General features: G+C 57.8%; 2 protein-coding genes across 6 annotated transcripts; one reads left to right on the top strand and one right to left on the bottom strand.

Annotated features, from left to right (window-relative positions):
- The first annotated feature begins 7,033 nt into the window (after positions 1–7,033).
- On the top strand, positions 7,034–10,242 carry NTMT1 (N-terminal Xaa-Pro-Lys N-methyltransferase 1). Of its 5 annotated transcripts, none has more exons than XM_080630598.1 (5): positions 7,034–7,073; positions 7,859–7,921; positions 8,688–8,883; positions 9,111–9,363; positions 9,766–10,242. In XM_080630598.1, exons 3-5 carry the CDS (start codon positions 8,722–8,724, stop codon positions 10,020–10,022), a joined length of 672 nt encoding a protein of 223 aa, XP_080486724.1. In that variant the 5' UTR covers positions 7,034–7,073; positions 7,859–7,921; positions 8,688–8,721; the 3' UTR covers positions 10,023–10,242. The 5 variants fall into 5 exon arrangements, with proteins under 5 accessions (XP_080486724.1, XP_080486726.1, XP_080486725.1 ...); XM_080630600.1 differs by having other exon boundaries at positions 7,038–7,073; positions 8,682–8,883; XM_080630599.1 differs by lacking the exon at positions 7,034–7,073 and having other exon boundaries at positions 7,146–7,921.
- Positions 10,243–11,057: 815 nt separating this feature from the next.
- ASB6 (ankyrin repeat and SOCS box containing 6) lies at positions 11,058–15,854 on the bottom strand. The gene is made up of 7 exons (XM_080630572.1): positions 15,831–15,854; positions 15,050–15,273; positions 14,468–14,649; positions 14,031–14,137; positions 13,537–13,645; positions 12,979–13,065; positions 11,058–12,804 (listed from the first exon to the last, which is right to left on the bottom strand). The coding sequence occupies exons 2-7, from the start codon at positions 15,160–15,162 to the stop codon at positions 12,128–12,130; spliced, it is 1,275 nt and encodes a 424-aa protein (XP_080486698.1). The 5' UTR covers positions 15,163–15,273; positions 15,831–15,854; the 3' UTR covers positions 11,058–12,127.
- Between the last annotated feature and the right edge of the window lie 710 nt (positions 15,855–16,564).

Here is a 16,564-nt window from a genome sequence, read left to right as displayed (position 1 = left end):
CCCGCTGGAGCTTTGGCTTTTCCAGCAGCTGAAAACTGAGGGGGTCTGGGGAGAGCACTCAAAGCAAGAGCATGGCCAAGTCTTGTGAGAGTGGGTGCTTTGAGGCACACAGATTGGTGACCCAGGGCTTTCCTGGACTCACGGGGGTTTGCAGGGCTTGGGCTTCATTAATAAAGGTTAACTAACATTCTTCTTCTTCTTCTATTTCTTCTTCTTTCTATTATTATTATTTACTATTATTATTATTAATTAAAATGTTATTAAACCTTGCAGACCAGGCTGCTTCCCCCAGCAACAGCATCTGGGAGCCACATTCAGAAAAGCCCCATCCAGCTGCAGCCTGGCTATTTCTTTTTCTGCTTCTTCCTGTTCTTCCTCTTCTTCTTCATCTTCTTCCTCATCTTCTATTATTATTATTATTTCTATATTTTAATACAGTTTAGTATATTTATTATAATTTAATGTAATCAAATCTTGCAGCCCAGGCTGCCTCCCCCCACAACAGCACCGGGAAGCCAGAGTCAGCACAGCCCCATCCAGCCCCACCGTGCTGGCCATGGCCCCTCTCTGTACGCTCTATAGGTCTGTGTGCTATAGATCCGTGTGTGATGTGTGAATCTGTATGGGAAGCAGCCTGTGCTGAGACTTTGCTTTCTTTGCTTAGCTGAGGTCTGAAGGGGGCCCAAGAGCTCCGGCAATGGGGAAGGGAGGAAATACAGAGCCTGATGGGTTTAACAACGCGTGGCTGGATTATGGTGCGGAGCAGCATTGGCTGTGAGGTTCCCCAAGCCTTTTTGCCCCCTATTTTGGGCCCTCCTCTCCTCTGCAGCCCTCCAGCAGCAGTACTAACCCACACGTGCATGTGCAGGGATGCTGATGGGCAGCCCCCGCCTGTGTGCAGGCACCAAAGCCCACCAGCACCCACCACATTTAACCATTTCCTTCTGGACACAAGTTCCCCTGGGGTGTCCCGCGTGGGAAACGGAATCAGCTCCCAATGGGCAATGCCATGAGCCCACAAGGCCCAGGGAGAGCAAAACCAGCAAAGAAGAAACATTCAGAAGCTGGGATGCAAAAGGAAGGTTAAACTGTGCTGCCATCCCCATCACCCACTGCTCAACCCGGGGTGAAGATGAGCCTGGTGCTGCCGCACACCCTTAGCAATAGCCAGGGTGATCCGTTTGTCCCACCAAGGCTGTGCAGAAAGGGCTGGGTTTTGCCTTAGCAGAATTCCTGCTTCAGTTCCTGCTTTTTCCCCCCTCCTTTGTGGCTATGGAGAAGGGAGCAGCCGGGTCTGAGCCCACCACAGCCCAACCACACTGCAGGCAAGGCGATGGCTGAGCCCAGGAGCCACCCTCTTTGTATGTAGTCTCAGTGTAGCAAGTATTAATTAATACGAGTGTAAATGGTGATGCCGAGATGACACAAATGTTGGGGACTTGTCTGTGTGAGGATTTACAGCCGGGTGGGTTCACAGGAGCTAAATCATTGCTCTAACTGCAAGGATAAGCTGAGCTGCTGCTGAGCCTGGCAGTGGGCTGCAATGGGATGTGCTGGGGGCTTTGGGCTCAAGGCTGGGCTCAGGCCTGGCTCCCCAGCAGCACCTCCCCATCCACACCAGCTCCTTCATCCCAAAACCCCTCTGGGCCGTGAGGCGTGAAGATGCTTGGCCCATGGGCAACAGCGTGCTGCCCGGGTTTGTCGGCATCACAGAAGTGATGAACGTGAAGCTCTGTCAGTGTTCAGGCTCCAGTTTTTATCCAGGTTTCCTGGCAGCTGCAGCCCCTGTGCATGAGCCAGGGTGAGGGCATCTTGGGGTCCTGTTGGACCCAACAGGGTGCCCAGGGGCTTCAGTGGCAGCTCTGGAGCTGTGCTTAAACCTCACAAGTGGGGCTCTTAAGTGTTTCCAAAGGCTCAGTCAGGCCAGATCCAGGCCAGGTTTTCCTCCTTTTTCCTCTCAGATGCAGGCAGGAGGGAGCTGGTACCTGCCTGACACTGCTGGTGCTGCTTGCAGCCTCCAGCAAGTGACACTCGCCTGGGACAGAGCAGGATGCTGAGGAGGGTGAGCAGTGCCACAGGGCACATGCCATGCAGTGGGAGCCAGAGAAACTGCTCAGTGTGAACACTGCATCCTCCTGGTGCACACACTGCATCCTCCTAATGTACACACTGCATCCTCCTAATGTACACACTTAATCCTCCCCACGCACACTGTGTCCTCCTGGTGCACACACTACATCCTCCCCACGCACACTGCATCCTCCTGCTGCACACACTGCATCCTCCTAATGTACACACTGCATCCTCCCCATGCACACTGTATCCTCCTGGTGCACACACTGCATCCTCTTAATGCACACACTGCATCCTCCTAATGTACACACTTAATCCTCCCCACGCACACTGTGTCCTCCTGGTGCACACACTGCATCCTCTTAATGCACACACTGCATCCTCCCCACGCACACTGTGTCCTCCTGGTGCACACACTGCATCCTCCCCGCGCACACTGCATCCTCCTGCTGCACACACTGCATCCTCCTAATGTACACACTGCATCCTCCCCATGCACACTGTATCCTCCTGGTGCACACACTGCATCCTCTTAATGCACACACTGCATCCTCCCCACGCACACTGTGTCCTCCTGGTGCACACACTGCATCCTCCCTGCGCACACTGTATCCTCCTAATGTACACACTGCATCCTCCGGGTGACACACTGCATCCTCCCCAGCACACTCACTGTCCAAGGCAGGGGACCACAGGGGGGGATGCTGCAGTGCTGCACCGGGGCTCAGCAGTGCCAGAAACCCCCTGTTCTGGGGTCCGGGTGACGCACTGGAACCACTGTGGTCACTGTGGCCGTGGCGCAGCTCCCAGCAGTGCTGCCAGGCTGCAGTTCAGCAGCTCTGGTGGGATCATCACATTTTAATGCCGTTGGTTGAGTTCTTTAAACAGTGAGAACTTGCAAAGTGCTTTGCATATTTTATACTCGCGAGTCACATTTATCAAGCAGAAAGTACAATTAATCAAAGGGGGGAGCATTTGGAACTCGGAGCAGTTTGTATTCACCCTCTTCCTGCCTGCTGTGTGCTTGCCTCTGTGTCTTCCTCTTCCCCTTCCCTTTCCTCTTCCTCCTCACTGCCCTGCACCAGCCACGGAGCCAGCACAGCCTCACTGTACACTCCACACACACACATATATATACACACATATACGTACTCTCTCTCCCTCTTTCCCCCACCATACCATGTACACATGTATACATACATGAAAATGTTTCATATATGTGAATATAGTGGTGTGTGGACATATATATATATGTATATAACCATATGCATATCTCTACATGCATATACCCCATCTATCTGGTGTGTAAATATACGGGCATATATGTGTGGTGTATATGGTGTGCTGTATATGTATGTATGTATATGTATATGTATATGTATATGTATATGTATGCACATATAGGCATAAATGGCCCATTTACACAATATATATACTATATATATATACGATATATACTATATATACTATATATATACACATAAATCACAGTTACACTCACAATATTATACACACAGTGCATAGGGTTTTTTTATATTTATACGTATATATATACTACCAGATTATATCTATTATCTACTATGTAGTGTATCACATATATTACACTATATATAATAAAGACATGTTCTGCTGGAGGTTCAGCACTGTTGGTGGTGATGCTTCAGCCTCCCAGTGAGAGCTAGTGGCCGAGGGAGTGAGGTGAGATGGATGGTACCAGCCACTGGGACAGACAGCAAAGGGATGATGACCTCTGTCCTCAGGGCACGGGTATTTAAGGGTAAGATCACCCAAACCATGTCAGGCCCCAGGACAACGCAGAAGTTGAATCACAGAATCATTAGGGTGGAAGGAACCTCTGGAGATGTCTAATCGAAGCCTCAGGACTCAGCAAAGGGCTGGCACTGGTGCTGGGAGATGCGAGGTGATGGAGCATGGCTGGTGCGAAGGGACCTGTGTCTCTGCCGCCCCTCTGAGCATCTTGGTGGCTCTCAGCAGTGCGAGGAGAAGCCCTGACCTAACCCATTCTGACTTCCCAAGCCTTGGCTCAGAGGTGCCTGAAGGAGCTGGGTGGATGTGTGGATGCAGGGGCAGGTTTGGCCAGGGTCAAACCCGGTGTCCTCAGCAGAGCAAAGGAGATGGGAGCATCCCATGTGGGTGCCAGCAGAGTACCTCGGGGCTGTTCCCAGGGTCTCAGAGGGCTTCACTGCTCTATTAATTGCCATTAATGGCAGCAAATAGGGCAGCAGGTGCCCAGATCCAGGTTAAATGCCAGCGAGAGAAGGGATGTGCTGGCACTGCAGGACCTGCCTTGCAAATCACCTGCAACAACATGTGCCATCCTGGTCACCTCTCCTCGAAAACGATAGTGCAAAATTAATTAGACTTAATTAATCAGAAAAGGGTAATAAGGGTGATTAAGCACCTGGGGAAAAGAAAAATACATATATGTAGAGAGAGATAGATATATGCCTGAAGAGGGACTGCGGTGCTGGTGATTACCCTGAAAGGCAGCGAGTGAGTGGGAGCAGAAGGAGAGTGTGCAGGGAAACAAATGGGCTGGAGAAGGGGATCTGGGGGGTGTTTTCTGTCTCGTCGCACAAGGAGTTACTGAGTGAGGAGACTGAAACCGATCAGAGGCAAAGCAGCGGCCACAGGGAGGCAGCTGAGCCTCGGAGGGGAGCGAGAGGCTGCTGGAGCCGGGGCTCCTGACTCGGGTTGTGCAGCCTTGGCTGAGCACGAACTGGCCCCGACGCTGGAGCCAGCTCCAGCAGAAAGTGGGGCTCAGCAGCACATCCTCAATGGGGGGACCCTTGTCCCCAGCCCTGGCTCTTTGCTGGGGTCAGGAGCACTGGGGAGCTGAGGGATGCTCAACCGGGCTCTTTTTCCTCTCTTAATTTCCAGCCACACTCTGTTGCCTTAATACTTAGAATATAAAATCAAAGGGAACATTCGCAAGCAGATCAGCCAATTCAAGGCCATCACTGTGGAGCTCTGTGTGTGCAGAAGATGCCCAGCACCAGGTTTCTGTCCTGGCTCTTCGACTGCGGGAGCAGGGGCTGGATGCAGATGGAGTTTTAGGTGGGAAAGCAAGAACCAAGAGCAATGCTGGTGGCACCGTTGTAATCTGAGGGGCTGGAGCAGGGCCTCAGCACTGTCCCCTCCCTGCCACCATGAAGGGCTTCAGTGGTGGGGAAGGATGGAGGTGGTGGCTGGGGCTTGATGGAAAAGGTCTTAATGAGCCTCAGTGCAGCGTGATAAAGAGAAGGAGAAAATTGGCTTTTTTGTGGAAGCAGGGGAACAAATATGGTAGGCTCCCATGGGAAATAGGTGGCATGGATGGGATGTGGACTCCCACAGCCCGCTTGAAAATGCAGGTGACAACCAGTGCAACGCAATGGCTGCTGGTGGCTTCAGGAAGAGGGAAACTGGTAGGGTTTGGTGGTCCAAGTGCCTGTGTGTGTGGGATGCTCATCCCCATGCACCTCTCCGAACACCAGCCCACCCTGGGATCAGCCCCATGCTCGGTATCCTTACCCTGGTGACAAAGAGCCTCATTGCTTTAAAATCTGGAAAGCAAACCGGGTGCGAGCAGCATTCCCAGCTCTGCAGCCAACTAAATGCGTGCTCCCAGCCCCTGCCATCAGCCACTGCCTGGAGTCACTGGCACTCCAAGCATGCTCAGGGCCTTTCACAGGGATCAAAAGCTGTCCCAGGGTCACAGCTCCTTCCCAAAGGTGGGATCTCCCTTTGCTTTCCACATAGGCAACATGGAAGGATGGCAAGGGCACTGGCATAGAAGCTACATCCTAGTTGTGCCATGGATTTTGGGATGAGCAGCTCTGGTTTAGGGACAGCAAGTCCTTGCTGGGGCTGTTGGGACATTTTGGGATGTAAGTGGGTGCTGGCTGGGTGGGAACGGGTCCCACTCCCTTGGTGTCCATGCAGCATTGTCCCATTGCCACTGCCTTCTGACCACTTTGGGTGATTTCAAGCAGATTTTGTTCCTACAGGTTTTGTGCCAGTTGTGGTCTGGGTAAGGGAAGAGAAGGACTCGCCCTGTATTAAGAGAATCCACATCAGCCTCCTTTCCCTGGCAACACGGCTACAGCCAACCCAGTTCCATCACTGTCATTGTCCCCACAGCAGTCCCCTCCTGAAGGCCTTGGGGACTCCCTGCCCATGGGAGTGGCGGTGTTACCCGTGTCCTCTGGGGTACAGAAGGGAGGCGATGGGGTGGGATGGTGCCCGCGGGGAGGGGGGTCCCAGAGGAGATGCTCTCACCTGCATCCCGGCCTGCGGAGGTGCAGCACAGGGAGAACCAGAGCTGTGCTGAGCCTGCCGGGCCTCATCTTCCCCCGTTGTCCCGGCTGGACGGGGCAGGGACACTCAGGGACATCGCCTGGGAGCGGTGGGACCGGTGCCCCGCGATGGGTACAGGGTAGGTTGGGGAGGGGCAAGTGCCCGGTGCGGGGCGTCAGTGCCGGGGTACGCGCGGGGCCGGTCCCGTCCGTCCCTGCCCTCAAGCCGCAGCGAAGTTCCCTCGACAGCAGCAGCGCAACGGCGGGACAACAGCGGCCCCGCGTGGCCGCGGCGGGTGCGAACCGGACGCGACAGCGCCAGGGGCACCGGGACCCGGCAGCCCGACCCCCCCACCCCGGCCCGGGTGCCGTGTCCCGGTTACCCCGAGCCCCCCGCGCACAGCCCCGGTGCCACCGCGCCCGCCTGCCCCCATCCCCGCGGCTCCGAGGCGGGGGGGGCAGCGCGAAGCTGCGCTGGGGCAGCGCCGGGTCCGCTCCCCCCCGTGCCCGCCCCGCGGCTCCCCCGGGGCCGCCCCGTCCCACCGCGGACCCCCCCCCAACGCGGGCAGCCGGTAGGAAAGCCCGCCCTCCGCGCTGACCTCATCCTGACGTCACGGCAAGCGCCGCCTTCTGATTGGTTCCCGTAGCTGCCTGTCACGGCGGGAGGCGGGGCCGGACGCAGCAGCACGGCCGCCGCCGGAGGTAACCGGGGAGAACGGGAGGTCGCGGCCGTACGGGCCGAGGGAGCGGGAGGGCCCCTTCGGCCGTGCCCGCAGCAACCGGGGAGGCCGGGAGGGGCCGGGGAGGGAGGAGCTTCCGGGCCAGGAGGCGCCGCTCCCCGCGGGAGCCCAACGGGTGGGCCCCGGGCCCGATGGGGGTACCGGGGAAACGGCCTTGAACCGCTCACCCCGCGGGCAGGGCCGGTGAAACCCCCTCAGCCCCCGGGGTGGGACCCCGGGACCTCCCCACCCGGGCGCCCCTTTTCCTGCCACCACCCCCCCCGGCCTTCAAATGGCTCCAGGGGTCGAGTAACTGAGGTGGCCCCCACATCCCTAAAGCGGGGGGGTGCAGGTGGTCTCTGCCCATGTCTGTGGGTACCTGCGCGCTGTCTGGGGCGCTGCCGCGTTCCGGGCTCTCACAGCGGGAAGGAGGGAGCCGGCACCCGGGTCCGTGCTGGTGGCAGAGCCGTCTGCTGGGGGCCCTGGACCTGTGGCACCGGCGTCAAACCCAGAGCCAAGGAAGGGGTGGCGGTGGGAGGGGGGGGGTGAATGCGGGTCCCAGCCTGTGAGGTCAGACAGCAGCGAAGCACAAACCTTCCAGCTCGGCCTCCTGTCACCTCTGAGCTATGGGGCAGCAGCAGCTCCTGCCCCACAACTGCCCCAGGAAGATGCCTTCGAGGCCAGGGCCGCTCTTCCCCTAGGGCTGTGGTCAGCCTTGCTTATGTGCCCCGGGACCAAAGGGGTGATTTGGGTCTTTTCTTCCCCTAGATCACTACAGGCCAGCTCCCGCCACCACTGAGCCAAACTGGATTTCAAGCTGTGATCTGTCAGGTGAGATGCTGCGTCCCCCTGCTCCGTTCCCAGGCTGTCGAAGACCACACAGGGCCACCAAAACTGCTTAAGCTGGCATAGGGAAGGTTTTGTGTCTAATGGGGTATTTGCCAGCCAATTCAAGCCACGAACACTCGAAACTGGGTGTTCCAAGTCCTTGAATTTACCCTTTGGCCACCTTCAGTCTAGTTTCTGATCCCCAGCACAGTTTATCAGATCCACAGTGGTTTGACTTGTGAGATGCTTGGGGGAGGATTTATCGCTTGTATTGCTGATTATACCTTCGTTATATTGCACGTATCTAACTTACGGTCACGGCTGAGGTTTACAGTCCCCAGGTAGGTGCTTAGGAGAACTTTGAGCAACTCCAGGTGTAATTGGAGGTGGCTGATGGGGGTGTAAGCTGTAATCTCTAAAACATTAAGACAGAGGGAAAAAAGAGGTAGAATAGGTGAAAAGCGTGGGTCAGCCTTAAAACAATAGTAATGTAATTGTGTGTGGTGTTGAGCAAGGCTCCAGGATGCCTGGTCCAGCCGAGGCAGCCCTGCCCAGGGAGGGGATTCGGGCTTGGTGGTCCTCCAGAAAACATCAGGATTTAGATCTTTGTTCCTTCTTGTCCCAGCTGGAGGTTTCGGGGGGTTACAACAGCCCTGGGGAAGGGGTGATAAATAGAAACCGGGGTACTCGGAGCTGACCGCTGCCTCCCTGCTTGTGCCTGGGGCTTTGTTGGGCCTCACCTGTGGTTTCTCCCGTCTTGGAGGAGCAGCGAGTCCCACGCGGGCACGTGCCCCTCGGCCACCATGACGAGTGAGGTGGTGGAGAATGAGCTGGAGTTTTACTCCAAGGCCAAGAAGTACTGGAAGGCCGTGCCCGCCACAGTGGATGGCATGCTGGGGGGCTACGGCCACATCTCCAGCATCGACATCAACAGCTCCAGGAAGTTCCTGCAGCGGTTTTTGCGGGTAAGTGGCACCATCTGTCACGTTCCCATCATGTTCCCAAAGCCCCATCCTTCTCCCAGCACAGGGCTTGGCTCTTCCCACCCAGTTGCTCCATGGGATCCTCCACTGCATGCATGCTGGGAGAGCTTTGCAATGGGTCTCCATACCCTAAGCCCCATCCGTTACGGTTGCCCTGTGTTTGTGTGTACCTTGTGGTGGGATTCAGCCCCTCGTGGTGGTTGTTCCAGGATGGCCCCAACCGGACAGGGACAACCCGTGCTCTGGACTGCGGGGCAGGGATCGGCCGGATCACCAAGCGGTTGCTGCTGCCCCTCTTCAAGACAGTGGACATGGTGGATGTGACAGAGGACTTCCTCACCAAGGCCAAGAGCTACCTGGGAGAGGAGGGCAGGCGGGTACGCAACTACTTCTGCTGCGGCCTCCAGGACTTCAGCCCTGAGCCAAACACCTACGATGTCATCTGGATCCAGTGGGTCATTGGTGAGGGTCTCTTCACAACTTGTCCTCTGTCCAGCTTCCCCCAGGGTGCCCCATGCACTGGGGAGAGCAGCTCAAGGTCTGGGTGAAGGATGAGCATCACAAGTAGGGGAGGCTGGGTTGGGGACCTGCCCTTCCATCCCTACCCTGTGGAGGAGCACTCCAAGGGCACTGTATTGAGGGGTCTGTTCCTCCAAGCCCTCAGAGGGCAGAGGTTTGAGTTCGATGGAGTTGGACAGTGGGACAGAAGTTGGGCACCCCCAAGCTAAAGCTTTCACTTGCAAATGACTTCCGTATTCTGCTGCTTGGATAAGGAGGGATCCCAACCACAACCTCCCGGTCTTCCTCCCTTCTCCTCCTGCCCTAGTCACCCTGTGCCCTCTAACCACTGCTCTGCCCCTCCAGGCCATCTCACCGACAGCCACCTCTCTGACTTCCTGAAGCGGTGCCGTGCCGGCCTGCGGCCCAACGGCATTGTTGTCATCAAGGACAACATGGCTCAGGAGGGAGTCATCATGGACGATGTGGACAGCAGTGTCTGCCGGGACCTGGATGTGGTCAGGAAGATCATCCGCCGAGCTGGGCTGCACCTCCTGGCCGAGGAGCGCCAGGAGAACTTCCCCGATGAGATCTACCACGTCTACACCTTCGCCATGAGATGAGGGCAGCAGGAGGAGGTCTCTCCAGGGCCAGCTCGGAGCACGGGCCAGCACAGTGCGGTTCCTGCCGGGGCCAGGAGGGGAGAGGACCATGCCTTCACCGCAGGGCGGCAAATGGCTGCGAGGGTGTCCTGACTCCCTCTCTCTGGGGCTGGTGGTGAGGACGGGGCTTTGTCTTCCACATTGCTGCTGTTTGTGAAGAGGTGGTTTGCCAAATACAGTTCCCTGCTGTTGCACTCCTGCACGTGGGCTTTGTGGGACACAGCGCCTTGGCTTGATGCCACCTTCAGGGGCTCTGGAGGGGAGCAAGAGGGTATCCCCTGCCAAGAGGTGTGCTCCTGCGCACCAGCACATTGGTGACACCGCAGCTGCACAGGACTCCTGCTGAGGAGCAGGAGCACAGAGCACCTCTGTGACATTCTGGGCTGTTCCTTGCTTGGGTGTTTGGCCGTTCGCTGCTGTTGAACTTGCTGCTACTGACAGCAACAAGCTGGGAACAGCAAGTGGGAGGAATCTCTGCCATTGCCCTGCGGTAAGCTGGGGAGGCAACACCAGGTTCCTTTAAACCCATGAACAAGTCTCCCCAAAACGGGAGGTGGAGGGAATCCTGGCTGCTCCCATTCTCCTCCAGTAATGGGTAACTCAACTGCAGCCCTGGGAGAGAGCACTAGTGTGCTCCAGGCATAAACAGGGACCCTGTTCTGTGCTGCTGCTGCGGGCTCACAGTGATGCCCAGCACTTTCAGCCCCAACACTGCAACACTGGAGCTGCTCCCCCAGCACCTCCCAGTGTCACCCATCTCCTCCTTGGCCATCATTTTCCCCAAGTCTGGCCATAAGCTTGTGCCCACCAAACCCAGCACACCTCAGCCAACACTGGCACAAGAGGGTGATCCCAGCAGAGGCCCCAGTTGCAACCTGTCCATCACACACAATCCCCCTCCTTCCACCCCATCTCCTGCAGGAGAAACAACCCCCTTGTTGCTAGTAGAGAAGGCCTCATTTAATTGCTCATTTCCCATTCGAGACACCAGGGGAGTATTTGATGACATTATTATTTTCTTTAAACATCAATTCATCAAGATGCAGAGCTCCAGTTCCACGGGGTGCGAGAAGGGAAAACACAAGAGAGCAATGGCAGGAGACAGCCCTGCCCCAGCCAAACTGCTGGTGGATCCCAGATCCACCTGTTACAAACTGAACCTGCTCAGGATAGGGTTTTTCCTCTCTTCATCCCCTTCTGCATCTCATCTGTACCTCATGACAAAAACCAAATCAACAAACACAGGGGGGCTCAGCTCCATAGCCAGTCTTTGGCATGGCACGAGGAAGCCGATGCCTGGAAGGGGAAGGCAGACAAACGTGACAAGGCTGGGACATGGGGCTTCCAGAATGTGCAGGTTTCAGCAGCAGCGGGTTGGCAAGAAGACCCCGAGTCCTGCTGCAAGTTCTTGTTCCTAGGAAGGAGGCACTGGAGACCAAGGACCTGGGAGCAGTCAGTGAGGGAAAGAGCTGAGGATCAGGGAAGGAGGCCAAGGCACTCAGCAGTCAGCCACCCATTCCTCATCCGTGCACAGGGAACACACCACAAAGCAGAGAAACATCCAGCTGTCTGTGTGTTTTGGAGCCCAGCACCTCCAAGACGCCCTTGGTGGATGGTCCTCTGTGCTGGGAGGATGAGGTGCAGAAACTCAAGAGGATGTGGAACCACACCAAGATGCCAGACCTGCCTCCACCACGACCGGAGGGAGGAGACCAGCAGCACCTCTTCCTCCAGCACCCCGAAGCACCTGTTTCACCCACCCTGGAGCTGGCAGGGCTGGAAGGTCAGGGGCCAGGCTGCCTCTGCCCAGCCACACTGCCCCAACCACCCCACTGCTCCTCCCCACCAGCCCTTCCTTTAAAGCCCACACAAACCAGTCCCCTGCCCCACGGTCCAGCTCCCCAATGCCCAGGGAGCCACAGAGCTCTGGCCACTTCCCCATGACGTGCTCCAGAGCAACAGGGCCCCCACAATGTGCATGTGGCATTATGCCCAAAACATGGACAGCAACACCTCCTGCTGCGGAGAAAACTATCCCAGGTCACACAGAGAGGTGCAAGTCAGGCTCAGAGGTCCTCCTGCCCGGCAGCAGTGTGGTCAATGAGGAGGTACCACTTCAGCCTGTCTGGAAGAGGTAGAGCCTTGATTTTAACATCTACTGGCCACGGTTTAAGGCGCTGCCGGATGAACACCCTGCAGAGATGTTTCAGTGCCTGCGGGGAGCGCTCCAGCTGCTTCAGAGAGCAGAAGAGAGTCCGGATCTTCTCCCCGTGGTACCTACAGCTGCTGGTGTTGACCTCAAAGTTGCTGGGCAGCTGGATGGCTTGTGAACTGGCCATCATGAGCTCCAGCAGAGTCTGGCCCTTCTGGATGAGGTCTGTAAAGAAGCTGTCGTCTTCAGAGACACTGAGGTGCGAGCAGAGGCACTCGAAGATGATGTGGAAGCCGGACCAGCAAGAGGGACCATGGAGGGAGCAGTTGTAGGCAGCACCCGACTCCAGCAAGAAACGCAGCAGCGGGAAGTGGCTCTTGAAGCTTTTGAAGCAGAGGTGGGTGAGGGACTCTGGGGCCGGGCACTCACTGGGGTTGGCACCGTGGGCCAGCAGCAGCTGTGTGACATGGAAGCAGAAGCGGCTGATCACCTGCGCCTCCTCGCTGCTGCTGCACACCATCTCTCCCAGCAGGAAGATAACATAGGTGAAGACAGTGTCACCGTCTTTGGTGGTGGCCCTGACATCCGCGCCTGGAGGAAGGGACAGAGAATGTAACTGGTGCTGCAGACAATGAGGCAAGGACAGCATTAACTCTGGCGCTGCTGGGCTTTGCTCTTGCTCAAGCAGGAACATAAAGGACAAAGAATCAGCCAGAACTAGCCCTGGAGAGGTTGTGGGTGGAGAGGGGAGAAGGTTGTTCTCACCTCCTTCCAGCAGGAGACGAATGCTCTCGGTGTTGTGGATCTGGACACCGTCGCTGCTGGCCAGGGCATGCAACAGCGCTGTCTTTCCTGCAATGGAGCAGTCAGTTAGATGAAAAAGGCAGGAAAGAAAACAATCCACCCCACCAACCAGACAGCTGATCATGGGAGAGACAACGCTTCCCCTTCTGGCAGGGTTCCACTGATCCTGTGATGGGGCACAGGTGTGGGGACAGGCCACACCTGCAGGACTGGTAGTGGCCCCAGAGGGCATAAATGCCACATGGGCACCACAGGGCTATGGAGGCACAACCCCTTCCCATCTGCCATGGCCTGCATGGAGCTGGTCTCAGCCCCCTTCTGCACCTGACACAGGCAGCAGCAAGGAGGAAACACAGAGCACCAGGGAGGTTCTGCAGCCTGCACCCAACTTCCAAACCAGCCTATAAACAGAGCGTGCTTGCAGCAGAAAGATGGAAGGGCCCAGACCCCATGTCCCACTCCAGCCCACCCATGGGGGCTGCCTGCTGGGGCTGGGGGGGTGGCATGGGGCACACAAACCGTTTTTGTCAGCCGTGTTGACATCAGCCCCCAGCTGAAGCAGCCGCTGGAGACAAGGCAACCGCTCCGGCTCCTCGCTGGCCAGGTCGAGGGGGCTGCTCTCATGGATCTGCAGAGAGCGAGAGGGAAAACAAATCACTAGTAAGTATCAAAGACCATTTGCGAGTGCCTCCTGCTGGGGCTCCATCACGGCCAACGTAAAAGCATATCTGAACCCACCCCCCAAAAACAAAGGGAGCCTTCCCTGGTGTATCCATAGGCACAGGTTTGTCTGCTCCCACCCACTGCTCCATGGCAGAAGCAGGTTTGCTCAGCCAAAAGCACCTTGAGCTTCTGCCACAGCATCAGAGTGCTACAGACCATTGGCACAGCAGGTTGCCAAGGGGAAGGGGCATGCAATGACGCCCAGGAGGTGGGGAGCAAGGAGGGTTGTCCCCACACGCCAGCCCCTTGCACCTAAGTCTCAAGGGGACTCAGCGTGGCCATGCCCGTACCCGGTCTCTCCGGTTGATGTCAGCCCCATGGTGCACCAAGAGCTCCACCATATCGGGCTGGTTGCGGAGCACAGCGATGTGCAGGGAGGTGTAGTAGGTGACTGGATCTGAGGACAAAACACAGGGTCAGAGAGAACAAAGGGCTTCCCAGAACAGCCCAGACATGAGCCAGAAGTGGAAGGGTACAACTGGGGAGGGCCCTGAGGACACAGCGATGCCCATGAAAACAGGGCTGTCACAGCACCCTGGGTCCTGCTTTGCAATGGCTCCATCTCTGGCAAAAGCCCCCAAGCCTCAGTCCATCCCTGTTGCTGGGTCTGCACTAGGGCTGCCACAAGGGCCACCCATGCCATCCCAGCAAGGAGTGGGGGTCTGGGCTGGCAGCACCCTCTCTTTCAGCCCCAGCTGTCACCACCGCCACTTCCCACCATTCTCACCTTCAAAGCTGAGGTCTGCTCCAAACTCCAGGAGGATTTCTGCAGCAGGAACGAGCCCCAGCTCGGTGACCTTCAGCAGGGCATAGCTGACACCTTCCTGATAGAACGGGGAGTGCGTCTCCCTCTCCAAGACTCGTCTCACAGCTGAGAGCTGGCTCCGGTCGCTGCCCAGACAGGCAGGGCTTGAGACACAAAACCAGCCACTTACTCAATCATGGACATCTCATGGGGGTGTGGGGGTCAAAGGAGCACCAGGGAAGAAGAGGCCCCGAGAGGTTCCCCCTCTCGCCTCATAACCACCATCTCTAAGCAATTGGCTGTGGGATTGTGCAACAGCATCAGGGTCACAGATAAACCCGTTTAGGTTTTATTGCCAGGGGTAAGGCAGAAAGGGCTGCTCTTGGGAGCACATGTACTGCCCACGTTAGCTCTGCTCTCCCCCCATTCCAAACAACAGCAGCAAAAGGAGAGTCTGTGCTATGGGACTGGGGTTTGCTCCCAGCCAGTGCCATGTCTGACATCACTGAGCTCCAGCTGTCGCCCCTCAAAACACCAAGGGGGTGTTTGACCCCATCCAGTTACCTCTCAAGAGCACTCTGCCTTTCCACATCCTGTATCACCAGCAGCCCCAAGAGCTCGTCCACCAGGGGCTGGTACTCGAAGATGATCCTGCGGAAGCCGTGCAGGAAAGGCATCGTCCTTTGCTACACACACAGACCACGCAGGGGCCTCCAGCATGGCAGTGGTGTCTCCCCTCACGCACGTCTCCGGCAGCGCTGCCTGGTTTCCAAAGGCTGCTTCCTTCCCTTTAAAACAAACCAGCATTTCCAGCAGTTCTGCATTCAGAAAACAGCCCAGCCTCCCTCCCTCCTTATGTGAGCAGCAAACACCAGCGCAGGCACCTCCTCCCACACAGCCAAATTATCTCCTGCACACAGAGCTGCAGACTGCAGTTATCCGGATACAGGAACACCCAGCACCGGGCACAGCCCAGGCTCGGGGCAAAGCCCGTCTGCAGACACAGACCTTGCCCCAGGCGCCAAGGATGCCAAGGGAAGACCAGAGCAGCGAGGAGCCCCCGAGTGCGGCAACCAGCACCCCCCGCCTGCCCTTTGGGATGGATTAAAGCTGGAGCAGCCTGAGGCCGGGACCCCACAGAAACCCGGGCGGGGCCGGAGGAGCCCCTAAACCTCACTGCACCCGCGGGAGCAAGCGCGAAGGCCCAGAACCCCCCAGCACCCAACACCGGGGCCCCACCGGGACGGCCCCAGAGGCCGCTAACGCCCGGCCGAGCCCCGGCAGTGCCCGCGAGGCCTCACGAGAGGGGACCCTGAGCCACCCGGAGCTCACCACCGCCACTCACCTGCCCCGAGCCGCCGCCGGAAGCGGAAGCCGCCGGTTGTGCCGGGAGGGGCGGGACCTCGGGCGGGCGGGGCTGCTGCGCGGCCGGCAGGGGGCAGCACAGTGCCGGGAGCGGGAGAGGTGCGAGCGGCGCCGAGCGGGGCATCCCCTGCGCGCACCCGGTCCCCCCGCCCCGTGCGCACCCGGTCCAGCCCCCGTGCGCGCACCCGGTGCATCATCCCTCCTGCACCGTCCCGGTCCTCCCGCCCGCCCCGTGCGCGCAGCTGGGTTCAGGTGTGCACGGGGCCGTTTGCGCACTCAGCGTGTACCCCACGCACCCGCATGTACACACAAGTGCACAACACACACCCCCCCGTGCACAGACACCCCACCAAGACACCGAATACACCGGCACAGCCCCTCCGAGCACTCCAGATGTGCGCAGCTGCTGCTGCACACCTGCAAGCGCAGAAGCACGCACACAAGTGCATGAACGAGTGCCCGGGCAAGGTGCGCTCACACACGCACACTCATTGCTGCATCCCCCTTTCCAGCCCCTATGATGGCTCCAGCTCTGCAACCCCTGGCACTATGTGGTCGTGCAGACCCATGCACCAGCCCAGTTCCCCCTCCCGTAGCACCCACACCGCGGCTACTCAAACCCAACCGGGGCGGGCTGAGGGTCTGGGGAGGTGGCACTGAGTGGCTGCTGCCCGCAGCACACCCAGCCCCTGCCCTGCTGGAGCAGCTCCTGCA

This window comes from Psittacula echo, assembly GCF_963264785.1.
Source record: "Psittacula echo genome assembly, chromosome: 16".
NCBI classification, from domain to species: Eukaryota; Metazoa; Chordata; class Aves; order Psittaciformes; family Psittacidae; genus Psittacula; species Psittacula echo.
The sequence above is the reverse complement of the archived record's forward strand: the minus strand, read 5'-3'. Positions and strand labels throughout refer to the sequence as shown.